Source organism: Diabrotica undecimpunctata, chromosome 3, assembly GCF_040954645.1.
Source record: "Diabrotica undecimpunctata isolate CICGRU chromosome 3, icDiaUnde3, whole genome shotgun sequence".
NCBI classification, from domain to species: Eukaryota; Metazoa; Arthropoda; class Insecta; order Coleoptera; family Chrysomelidae; genus Diabrotica; species Diabrotica undecimpunctata.
This window is the reverse complement of record NC_092805.1, coordinates 122,478,072-122,490,314: the sequence shown is the minus strand read 5'-3', so window position 1 is coordinate 122,490,314 and position 12,243 is coordinate 122,478,072. Positions and strand designations below refer to the sequence as shown.

The 12,243-nt window shown below is 33.2% G+C and overlaps 1 protein-coding gene across 1 annotated transcript in view; it reads right to left on the bottom strand.

Annotated features, from left to right (window-relative positions):
* iav (transient receptor potential cation channel subfamily V iav) overlaps positions 1 to 12,243 on the bottom strand; it is a 79,304-nt gene that overhangs the window by 41,529 nt on the left and 25,532 nt on the right. Inside the window, exons 9-12 of the mRNA XM_072526832.1 lie at positions 10,374 to 10,504; positions 6,263 to 6,368; positions 1,525 to 1,676; positions 1,254 to 1,470 (exon numbers count right to left, since the gene is read on the bottom strand). Coding sequence (XP_072382933.1) covers positions 1,254 to 1,470; positions 1,525 to 1,676; positions 6,263 to 6,368; positions 10,374 to 10,504 — 606 coding nt within the window. The remainder of the gene's footprint in view (positions 1 to 1,253; positions 1,471 to 1,524; positions 1,677 to 6,262; positions 6,369 to 10,373; positions 10,505 to 12,243) is intronic.

The window sequence follows — 12,243 nt, the reverse complement described above, 5'->3', positions numbered from 1 at the left end:
CTAAGCTACCAGTTAGCAAATCAGTTAGAATACGTTTTGAAAAAGAGAACCCTTTAAACATCAAAACCACCCATTCATTTTCAGAATTTAAATCATGGCGTGAAACTAATATTTTAAAAAAGAACAAGACGCTAAATGATTTGAAAAAAAAATTTAATTAGTGAAAATGGAACCCGAAAACAAAGTATCAGCGGACAAGAAGAAAAGCGTCCAATCAATGATACCATACCTCAACAATCCTCAGCACCAACAGTTCTACAAAAAATTACTAGGAGTAGTTGAAACTGCACAAGAACACCCTGCTGAAAACACTAACATGCAAAATAATGATATATTCCGTCCCATTACTGAATAAAAGTAGGTGGGCACCTTCCTATTTAAAAGAGAAAAAAAAATTTTCTTCTTTTCGTTTCTTTATAACATTATTATACTTTTAGATTAAGTTTTCCGTTTTGTTATATACAGATTTTTTGTATAAATTAACATATTAACAAACAAAATCAATCCTTACATTTTCTTAACGTTTTTACTATCTCAAAATGTTGGTTTTGGCACTTAGCTCATTTGAAACTTCTACTCTTCAGTTATAGTTGAAAATACGTTTATTTTGACATTTCGAATTCCACTTTGGAAATTGTTCTCAAAATAAAGATCGTAAATAATACCAAAACGCCACAATAAAATAGCTTTAAAATCATATTAATATTTGCTATAAACATGTGTGCTTCCTTGTAAGGTCCAGTCACTTTCACTCGATGGTAAAATGTCACCCACGCGGCACAACCTTTTTTACTAAATAACATATTAATCAGTTGGGATCGAGTTAATTAAATACAGTATATCATACATCTAGTATGCGAAAATTGAAATTTATGCATTTTATTAAAATGTTGCTATACTTTTGTCCGATAGTTTATATACGCAGGACAATAATTGGCAATTTAAGATGGTTAATTCATGTTTCTTGTTTCTTTAGGAAAAGTAGTCATGCTTCATCTCTAAGAATTTGTGTATATATTTCTATGTGCTTTAAAACTTTGAAAAATATTTAATAAGAAATCTCTATGAACTCGGCCCCACCCATATAAGATTTATACTACCAATTTAAAATACCAATTTAGTTTATCACAATTGCCCGAGTTTCGCAAGTAACATTTTTTCTCAAAACTTTTGACATTAGTATTAAAAAATATATGTAAAACTTTACTTTTACGCAAAATTCCTTCTGTTTGTACAGTCATATATATAATTACATCATAATTTCCTAAAGTAATCTGAAACAGAGCCATCCAGGTAGTAGGGTAGCTATAATACAAGGTAGAATTAACTCCAGGAAATCCTTTGTACAAAAAGAAAAAAGACTGGGAAAATCCAAAAAGAACTATAGTATAAATTATTCCAAAAGTTAACATATCACCAGTTATCATACTATATATCATGGTCACAAAAGGTCCAGTTAAGCGTACGGCCCTAAAAAAGTTGAATGTAATATCATTTTAAAATTAGTTTATTATTTATAAGTACCCTGCAAAGAACATCAACAGAAACCAGGAACCAGGTACTGCAAATAGTAAAATAGCTTCTTCTGTATTTCTATTTTCTGACAGTCTACATGGAATGCAGCATAGTATAAGGAGATTCGATATTAAAAATATGGTTTTTGGTGGAGAATTTGACTAAAAATAAATATTTTTGTGTTAATTATGTTGTTATTTCTACAATAGTAATTTCTATCTACATATGATTAAAACAATATAAGTAACTACACCTAATTTTCTGGAATATGAACATTTTTTATAAATAACAGACGGAAATAGTCGCCTTATTGACTACTGTTATTGTTCTCCTACCGATCTCCCCTAGAAGTCCGTTTCCTTGGTTCTATCCTTTGATCTAAGTGGCTGTAACTCACTGCCTAGACCATAATACTTTTCACTATAGTATTATAAATTATTCTTTTATACTATCTTTTGTGTCAGTTGCATTTAGTTACTGCTAACGTACTCTGCTCCGTAGTGCTTTTTATTAATTACATTTTAGCGACGCAATTTTTTCGATAGCGTCTGTTGGTTTTGTTCTACGACGTATTTCTTTGTTTGCGATTCGGTCTCTCAGAGAGACACCGAACATCTGGAACTCCACAGCTCTCTGAGTCACGCGAATTTTATTCACTACATTTTTTGTGAGTGATAATGTTTCCGCTCCATAAGTGAGTACAGATAACACACACTGATCAAAGATTTTCTTTTTGTGGCATACGGATAGGTTCAATTTAAACAATAGTTTCATTTACCAAACGCTGCCCAGGCTAATCCTATGACGTATGAGCTGACATATCTGGTTATCTCTGTCCAATCGAATTTCATGTCCTAAGTACTTATACGATGCAGTCTGCACAATATCCCTTCCATTAAGAGCAATATTTCGAATTAGCATCAGATTAGTGATTATTTGTGTCTTGTTCATGTTAATCTTTAGTCCGACTTCCAAGAAAGCGTGACATAATTTTTCCTACATTATTATTGCGTCATCCATACGAACGGCTTTAAGATCGATATGCAAATCTCAAATGACTGAGCTTTATGATTTATGTTGATACCATACTTGTTCAGATCTGCACAGGTATGGTATCAATGACTGGATTGTTCCATTGGGAAGAGGTTTTCCTTGGTAGATGCATTCCGTGAAAAGTTTGGCCAAAGTCTGGATAATTTTATTTTCTCCCATATTATTCCATTTAAGAAACATATCTCTCCACCCAAGTATATTATTTGCAGTATTCTGTCCTGGAGATTTTTACTCCCAAATGCTTTTATTTCGTATTAGTTCTTGTTTCTTGTTCACTTCTTTCTAATATCTACTATTGTTATTGCCTTCTAATGTATGTAAGAACGAAAGTTTTATCTAAATTTAAAACTAAACTAAAAATTCTAAACCCTAATCGTATTTCCTTCCCATATAGAAACTTCCCAGTCGTCATATAATTCAGGTCACCATAATCTTAAGCAATTGTTTTAAATTTAATCTTCCTTATCATAGAATGAAGATCTTCGCAACTTAGTCATCTACAAAACACAAGGTATATAGAGTCTATTATATTAATATAGTGGTATTTCCTCCATTATTGGTATAGGTTACCCACTGGAGGGGGAAACGACATGTTTGAAGCATTTCCGGAAATATAATATATTTCTCTGGCAATAAAAATGTACAAATATCATACAATTATTGATAGAATCATTAATCTTAGACTTCTGGACTTAACTTGCATCTTATTCTTCATACAAGTATACGCAATCCCAACATCAACAGCAGACGACACAAGTATGGAGATTTTTATACAGCTTTGGAAAAGATGTTTAATAAAAGATCAATTAAAAACATCGTAATGATCTTCTTCTTAAAGTGCCCTCTCCTCAATGGAGGTTGGCTACTACAATTTTAAACTCTTCTCTATCTTCAGCTGTTCTTATTAGCTGTTCAAAATTTAGCCCTGTCCATTGTCGGATGTTTCTGAGCCACGATAGTCTTTTCCTTCCTAGGCCTCTCTTTCCCTCGATTTTTCCTTTCACTATAAGTTGGGCATATTGGTACTTATTATTTCTCAGTATGTGGCTTAGGTATGATGTTTTTCTAACTTTTACTGTGTTAAAAAGTTTTCTTTCCTTGCCTATTCTATGCAGCACTTCTTTGTTTGAGGTATGCGATGTCCATGAAATTTTGAGTATTCTCCGGTAGATCCACATTTCAAAGGCCTCCAATTTATTTACGGTTGATGTTTTCTGATGATGTATCGAATGATGATGTATCGTAATGATACGTGACTTCAATGCTAAAATTGGTAGAATCCATATTGATCACCACATGAAGTTGACCTTTGATCTTTTCGGTTTAAGTGAAAAAAATGAACGGTACAATTAATTGAGTTCTGCAGCCAAAGAAGATTGTCTGTAATGAACACCCACTTTCAACACCACCCGTGAAGACTCTACACTTCAGGAAATCCCCGGGGAACAGAACGAGGAATTGAATAGAATAGATTTTATAATAATCAATTCAAAGTGGAAGTCCTCAGTTGCGAAGCGACTACTAATTTCTTGTAGCCGTTTTGCGAATGCATTTTAGCGACAAAAATAAGCCCACTCCTCGACCTCCTATGTTAACTGAGACTTAACTGGTGATTTTCAATGAGGGAATACACCCAGTGATAAGTGGAACAATGGATACTACTAAAGAAGATGATGATACTTTCTGGAGGCACTTTAAACGAGCAATATTAGATACATCTATAATCAATCTCGTCAATCCGCAAGAAGCAGTAGTCGTGATTGTAAATCCATGGATTAGTACTGAACAGTATATAACAAAGTAGGTAATTTAAAATTGTCAGTTAAGATTTAAATAACTATAAAACCTTATAAAACTAAAAATTTAAACCCAGAAACTATGCTAAAGAAGATGAAACAGGTAAGTGATATGGATGTGGTTCTGGAAACTTGGAAGAAAGACTACACAAAATACTAAAAACGGGAAACGTCTAACATTAATAATATCACAGCACTAGAAATAACACCAACAAATCTAGAATCAGATATCCTAAGGTCTGAAGTTGATGAAGCCATAAAACACCGCCTGTATATTTGCTTTTGTTTGAAAATTGTCATGAATTGGTCGTGTCTTACTTTGTCGGACGCCTTTTCATAATCTATAAAACGGGCACACTCATCTTTATTCACTTCTTAACTGGTCGCGTTAATAGGTACGTTTAAATAAAAAATAAAATGAAGCATCTCTTGTTCCCACTTCATCGCGAAATCCGAACTGTGTGTTAATTATGCTAGGGTCTAATTTTTTTGTAAGTAGGGTTGTGTATAATTTTTAATAGTAATTTAAGTGTATGGCTTACTTAACTTATTGTTCTATGATCTTAACATTCTTTAGCGTTGTTTTTCTTCCGATGACGACTTTCCGGTGAATTGGGATCTTTTTATGTATGTTAAACGAGTCGTGTAATTCTTGTAGATTTTCGATTTCACAACATTCCTCGTTCAACCAATTTTTCTTTGTTTTCCTTCTTTTCTTTTGTATTTATCTGTATATCTTGTCATATCTTGTTTTGTCTAAAATTTTAATGATCCTTCTATTCTCCATTAACTCAAGTATTTCGTTGGTCATCCAGTCTTTTTTCTCTTCCTGGCACTTTTTATTAAGTTTATCTTTACTTACTTGTAATATAGGGCCTTTTAAGTTCTTCCATTGGGCGTTCCTTTTAATATAGATCCTTTTAAGTTTCAATAAAATTATAATTGTCGCTATTATGGTGCTATATCGAGTCTATTTGCTGGGATTTTCTTCTTGATGATGTTTTCGGTGCTTCTGTAATATTTCCTTACTTTCACTGTTTTAAAAGTCTATTAATGGTTGCTTCTCCAACTCTGGTCATCATTGAACACTTGGAGACTAAACTCCGAACAGTAATAATGGGATTTTTATATATAGGTGCGTCATGTGCATTTAATAATACAGTCTTCCGCAGGCCAATCTCTGGCTTACAGCCACAGGAGTAAAATTAGACGTTCGTGCCTCTTCGATTAGTAAAGAAAATAAAATGATGATACAAAAAGATGCTTAAAACTACAGAATGGGTCAGAAACCTGGACTCTAACATCTAACTCTAACAAAAGTAATGAAAACATGTTAGGATGGTTCGAAAGAAAAGTACTAAGGCAAATCTATAGAGCAGTTAATGACAATGGAGAAGTAAATTTCAAACTTTATAGAATATACCAGGAACCTGATATCGTAAAGCATATTAAGATAGGACGTCGGAGGTGGATAGTGCATGTAATGCGGATGGAACAAAATGACCCAGCTAGAAAAACGCTCCCTGATAGACCCATTGGTCAGAGAAGAAGAGGAAGACCCAGAAAAATGTTCCTTGATAACATCGATAAAGACATGAGAAATATGGGAATACGTACTTGGCGGAGGAAGGCGATGGATAGGGACGACTGGAAAGAAATTCTTAAGAAGGCTAGGACCCACGCATGGATTGTAAAGAAAGAATCATGATGATGCCTTTTCGATTGCATGAATTCATGTCAGAAAAACTGTGCTCTCAATAATTTTTAAATTGAGTATAGATGGAGAATGAAAATATATAAACAAGTGAATAGTTAGTTAAGGAACTAATTAACACATAGTTGACAGGTAAATTGTAGACAGAAAAAATTTATGTATTATATATAAGGTTAATTCTTACTTGTTGTCTTAGAAAAGTCCAAAGACCTTGGTTTCTAATTTCGTCACCTTGTTGAAATATGACATAACTTAAAACACCTAGTATTGTTCCTACTTCTGCAACATACCTAAAATAAAGTATATAGGAATACATACCATAATAGGAAAAATATAGTTAAGATTTGATTTCACGTATAGTGCGTCTGTATATCAGCTTATACGTATTTCACCCTAAAAGGGATCTTCAGAACGGCTATTCACAGACGCTCTGAACGTGAAAATAAATCTTTCCTGTCGTGGTAGAAGCAACTCTAACATGGCTTCGTATGGACGCAAATAGCGACATCTGATAATAAATCCGTAAACTAATTTTTCGAAACCAAATTCAGATTTCTGCTTTAATCTGTACCTTCTAAGAATTGCAAGGCAAAACAGACGTTGATAAAGATGTTACTAGAGACGTGGGGAATCTAAAATTGCATTTCACAACATATCTCCTCAACTAAGCCTTTGGTTTCGAAAAATTTGTTTACGGATTTACATACCATAATGTTATTAGACTTAGTATAAAAAATTGTGCATAATAAATACCGTTAGCAGATATTAAAATATTGACATATTTACACTGTAAACTTTTCTAAAAAACTTTTTAGCATTGGATTCCTTAAAATGTTCAGCGGAATGTCAGCACCAATAAAAGGTTTGGACAAATCTTTATTAACTTTTGAACGCTTTTGTCCTGATGAAAACGATGTAGTTATTAAAATTTGTTGTGTTTGGCGAGATTTTTTATTTCTTAAATATTTATACCGTACAGTTGCTAAATGTTGTATCACTTTGAAGTTTCTGCGGACAGTCACACGAATTTCACAATATTTACAAAATATTTCTTTTAGGCCGTACTAAAATCTGGAAAATCTTACACAAATTGAGTTAATACAAGCACTGACTGATCGCTTTTCTTTTGGTGTCTTTAACTAAATTAGACAACTAAAGTTGCTTCATTCGCATTTACATTATTTCTGAATATGTTGTATTTTAGGTACTAAGGAATTAGGAAATGCCCAAAACAAAGGTTTAAAGGTTTTTCAAATTATCATAACTTTAACTTATTAAACTGTTTATTCGGGCTGTTGGGCCGTTGTCTTCTGTTGAGATTTGTTCTCAACGTTTCGCCAACACTAGGGGTTGGCATCTTCTGGAGATGTTGATGCTTCGCTTGTAAGCAGAAACTGACTCGTCAGTTTCTGCTTACAAGCGAAGCATCAACATCTCCAGAAGATGCCAACCCCTAGTGTTGGCGAAACGTTGAGAACAAATCTCAACAGAAGACAACGGCCCAACAGCCCGAATAAACAGTTTAATAAGTTAGACGATGGCCGTGAAAGCCTAACGCAATTTATCATAACTTTAACAACATTTTATATAATGGTTTTAATCCCTTGTTAATTTAATTGTCATGTGCTTAACGTAGGCAACCCTAAGTTTTCTCTCTATCTTATAGCTTTTTTATAAAGTTGCCAACACATCTCTTTATGTCGTCGGTCCATCTGTTTGGTGACGTGCGTCTACTTCTGTAAGTTTCATGTCTCGTACGCCATTCCACTACCTTTCTTGTCTACCGTTCATCCGTCATTCTACCAATATATCTGGCCCAATTCCATTTTAAATGCCAAATCACCTCAACAGCGTCTCACGTTGACTTCTTTTCCTGATCACTTGGTTTGGAACGGCCCTTTTAATGTATTCCAGCATTGATCTTTTCGTCATCTTTCTCTGCATTATGTGTATTTTTTGTATATTCTTTTTTGTCAGACTGATTGTTTCAACACCACAGTAGAACAGGAAGTACACACTGATTGAAAACTTTCCTTTTCAGACATATTATGTAGAAAATTAATTGTCTTTTTTACAATAATTTATTCCATAATCAAACAATAATAATTAAAACTATTTTAATTTCCCATGTCACTAAATTAAAGACGATATGATCAGCATGACATGCCTTCTTCCTGCTGTATCGTATTTCCTGCGCCTGTCAGTTTTTCACATTTAAACTATTTAAACCCATATTCAAATCAAACTACCCTTAACTCACTTTGTCTTCTCAACTAGAAACAAGTAAATCCTTTTCACGCTTCTCAAATAGAAGCAGATTTCAATTAACTTAACTTTATTAAATAGTTACCTCAGTTAACTTCAGTGTTAGTACATAAAATATGTAAGTACCTGCTATTACAATTTATACAAAAGAAATCGACAGTTTTTGTGCCAATATTTCGTAAATGCCGGTCCGACAAATTACAGGGTTGCTGGATATACAACTAAACTTTTTTGCTCTATCCTTTTCTTCAAGTGCCATCTCCGCGGCGGAGGTTGGCAATCATCATAGCTATTTGGACTTTTGAGACGGCTGCTCTGAAAAGTTCATTTGATGTACATCCATACCACTCTCTCAGGTTGCGCAGCCATGACATTCTACGCCTCCCTATGCTTCTCTTTCCTTGGATCTTTCCCTGCATAATTAGTTGGAGCAAGGTGTATTTTTCTCCACGTGTAATATGTCCGAGATATTCCAATTTTCTTGTTTTAATTGTATTTGAAATTTTTATTTCTTTATACATCCTTCTCAGAACCTCTTTGTTTGTGACGTGTTCTGTCCACGATATTTTCAGAAATCTTCTATACGCCGACAGCTCAAATGATTCCAGTTTTTTCATTGATGTCGCATTTAAGGTAAAAGATTCCATTCCATAAAACAAAGTGGAACAAACATAGCACCTCACCAACCTAACTCTTAGTTCCAATTTTAAATCCTTTGTACATAGCACTCTTCTCATTTTGTTGAAATTTGCTCTAGCCTTTTCTATTCTGATTTTGATCTCCTGAATGTAATCATTTGTGGAGTTAATCATTGTTCCCAGATATGCATATTTCTCCACTTGTTCGACGTCCAACGAGAAGATTCTCGTTATTTGTTTGAGTTTTCGAAATTCTCATAAATTTTGTCTTCATGACATTCATTGTTAGACCGTACTCTTTTTCATACTCCGCTATTCTGGTCACCAGTCTCTGAAGATCTTCAATATTTTCGGCTAAGATCACAGTGTCGTCCACATATCTAATGTTGTTAATGGGAACTCCATTTACCTTTATTCCAGATGTTTTACCCTCAAAAGCGTTTTTCAGGATCTCTTCGGAGTACGCTAAAAAGAATTAGCGACAATACGCATCCCTGTCTCACTCCACGTCTAATTTCAATTTCTTCTGACAGCTGTTCGTTAACACGTACTTTTGCTCGCTGTTTATAGTATAAATTTGATATGATCCTAAAGTCGTTGTAGTTAATCTTCTTTGATTTCAGGACATTCATTAATTCATTATGTCGTACTTTATCGAATGCTTTATTATAGTCAATAAAACATGCATATATATCTTGATTGACGTCCAAGCATCTTTGAATCAGTATATTAAGTGAAAAAAAAGCTTCACGCGTACCTAGGCCTTTGCGAAAACCAAATTGTGTATCATTAACGTCTATGTCCAACATGAGACATCAAGCTAAAGGTGCGGTAATCGCTGCATTCTCTTACGTTTTTCTTTTTGGGGAGACATATAAAAATCGACGTTAACCACTCTTTGGGTAATACGCCTGAACTATAAATTTGGTTCAAGAGTGTCACTAAAACATCAATGTGCTTCTTATGCTTTATAAATCGCATTTATTTAGTTTAAGAACAATTAATATAAACATTTGTGTATTTTAAGAACATTTTATTTGAATATTTATGTTTTTTATTATCATTCAAAAGGGTGATTTGCTGGCAATTCCGATACTGCTATTTATTTATGTAAATAATAAAATAAAAATATTTCTACCGGAAATCTCATTTTAATTATTCTATTTTCAATTTTAATATTTACTACACTATTAATAATCCACAATTTTGTGACCTATTGGTCGCTGGTCCCTCGAGAGTTGTATTTCTATTTTATCTACCAAATGTAGGAAGGTGAGAATATAGTTTTACAAATATTTGCCTTTAAATCCACGAACCAGCTACCTCATCCTTTCCCCTACGATATGGGAGTATCAGAGTTAACAAAACATATTTTCAAATGCAATTAGTTACCTCGCAATAGTAGTGGGATCATCGGACCACTCTAATAAAGGTACATCTGGATCATCAGGTCTCAAGTACGCAGCCAACGATAAAAAAATTAAATGTACTACTAAAATAAGAAGCCTTTTTAAAAATTGGTTCTGAAACATAAAGCGTTGGTGATAATCAGTATAATTTAATTTAAAATATACACTTCTTTATATCTCTGTAAATATCGTACAAAGAGTTTCACGCAAATATGTCAAATTCGTTAGAAAATATCTTAGACAAGGAAAGAAAGAGGACAGGTAACGTTCACTTAATAAACATTCGAAAAGTGAAGCCAATTTCGATGTGACCGCTTGTTTTTTTGGTGCCCTTACCTTGCCCATTACTACCTCTCGCAGGGTTACCAGGTCTACTGATTTTTCAGTAGATCTACTGATTTCAACTTCAATTTACTGATTTACTGAACCACTATATCGATCTACTAACAAATATGTAATGATAAAATCATGTTCAAAAAGTGATCATCATGTCAGTGTTCAATTATAAATTTAAAAAAAAATCTATTGATATATATATAATATATATATATATATATATATATATATATATATATATATATATATATATATATATATATATATTAATTATTCTCAATCTACTAAAGAAATAAAATATGACCTGGCAACTTTTCCGGTTCCGATTGGTGTCAGTTTAGGCTTCAGTCAATTCCATACGATTACGCGTCGCCTCTCTTTCCTTGTCAAGGAAAATATCCACTTTTTCGATGCCCAAAACATTGATTTTGAAATTTGAGAGTACACTCAATTTTTTTTGTTCTTTAGTATTTAAGACTGACAAAAAAAATAGTGCCGCCATATCTCCAAATACATATAAACCTTATCAAAACAGCTAAAAAAATCTACTATCAGAATCGTCTGGGAAGCTCTAAAAATGTTGCAAGAGAAACTTGGTCCCTGAAAATCTAAATGAATACTTCGTTAATGTGAGTAAAAATATAACATGAACTATTTTGCCACATCAAAATCCTATTTCCTATCTCCCCAATTTAACAAAGGTCTCGAATTCATTCTTTATAAGACCAGTTGATAAATCTGAACTGATCCAAACAATCAGTAGTATCAAAAGCAAATCTTCCTGTAGTACTGATTGACTATTCATAAACATTTTCTTAAATCTCCCAAAAAATGTGTTGGAAGTCCTGATATCACTAATTAACGATGCCTTTGAAAAATATATATTTCCAAAGTGCCTAAAGACAGCCATTATTATTCCTCTTCATAAGGGTGGTGAAAAATCGAATGTCTGCAACCATAGACCTATTGCCTTACTACCAGTCCTATCCAAAATTATTGAGAGATTTATAAAAGCCCGACTTATGTCCTTTCTCGTTGAAAACAACATTTTATCACAAAGTCAGTTAGGCTTTTTATCTAATAAATGTACCAGTAATGCTATATTTGCTGTACTACATGAGGTTTATCAAGTACTAAACAATAATCTTTATACTGCCACTGTTTTTGTGACTATGCCAAAGCTTTTGATTGTGTAAATCACGACATTTTGATAAAAAAAATAAATTTCTACGGAATTCAAGGTATTTCTTTGAATTGGTTCCAATCTTACTTGAGGAATAGGAAACAACTAGTAAAAGCAAATGATACTGACTCTAGTCACAAAATCATTGCATGGGGAGTACCACTAGGTTCAGTATTGGGTCCTCTACTTTTCCTTATCTTTGTAAATGATATCACTAACTTAAAAATCGATGGAAAAATTTTTCTTTTTGCTGATGACACCAGTATTACCCGGAGGAACTCTAATATTGCAACTCTTCATGCAACTATAACTTCTGATCTACTTAAAATAAAAA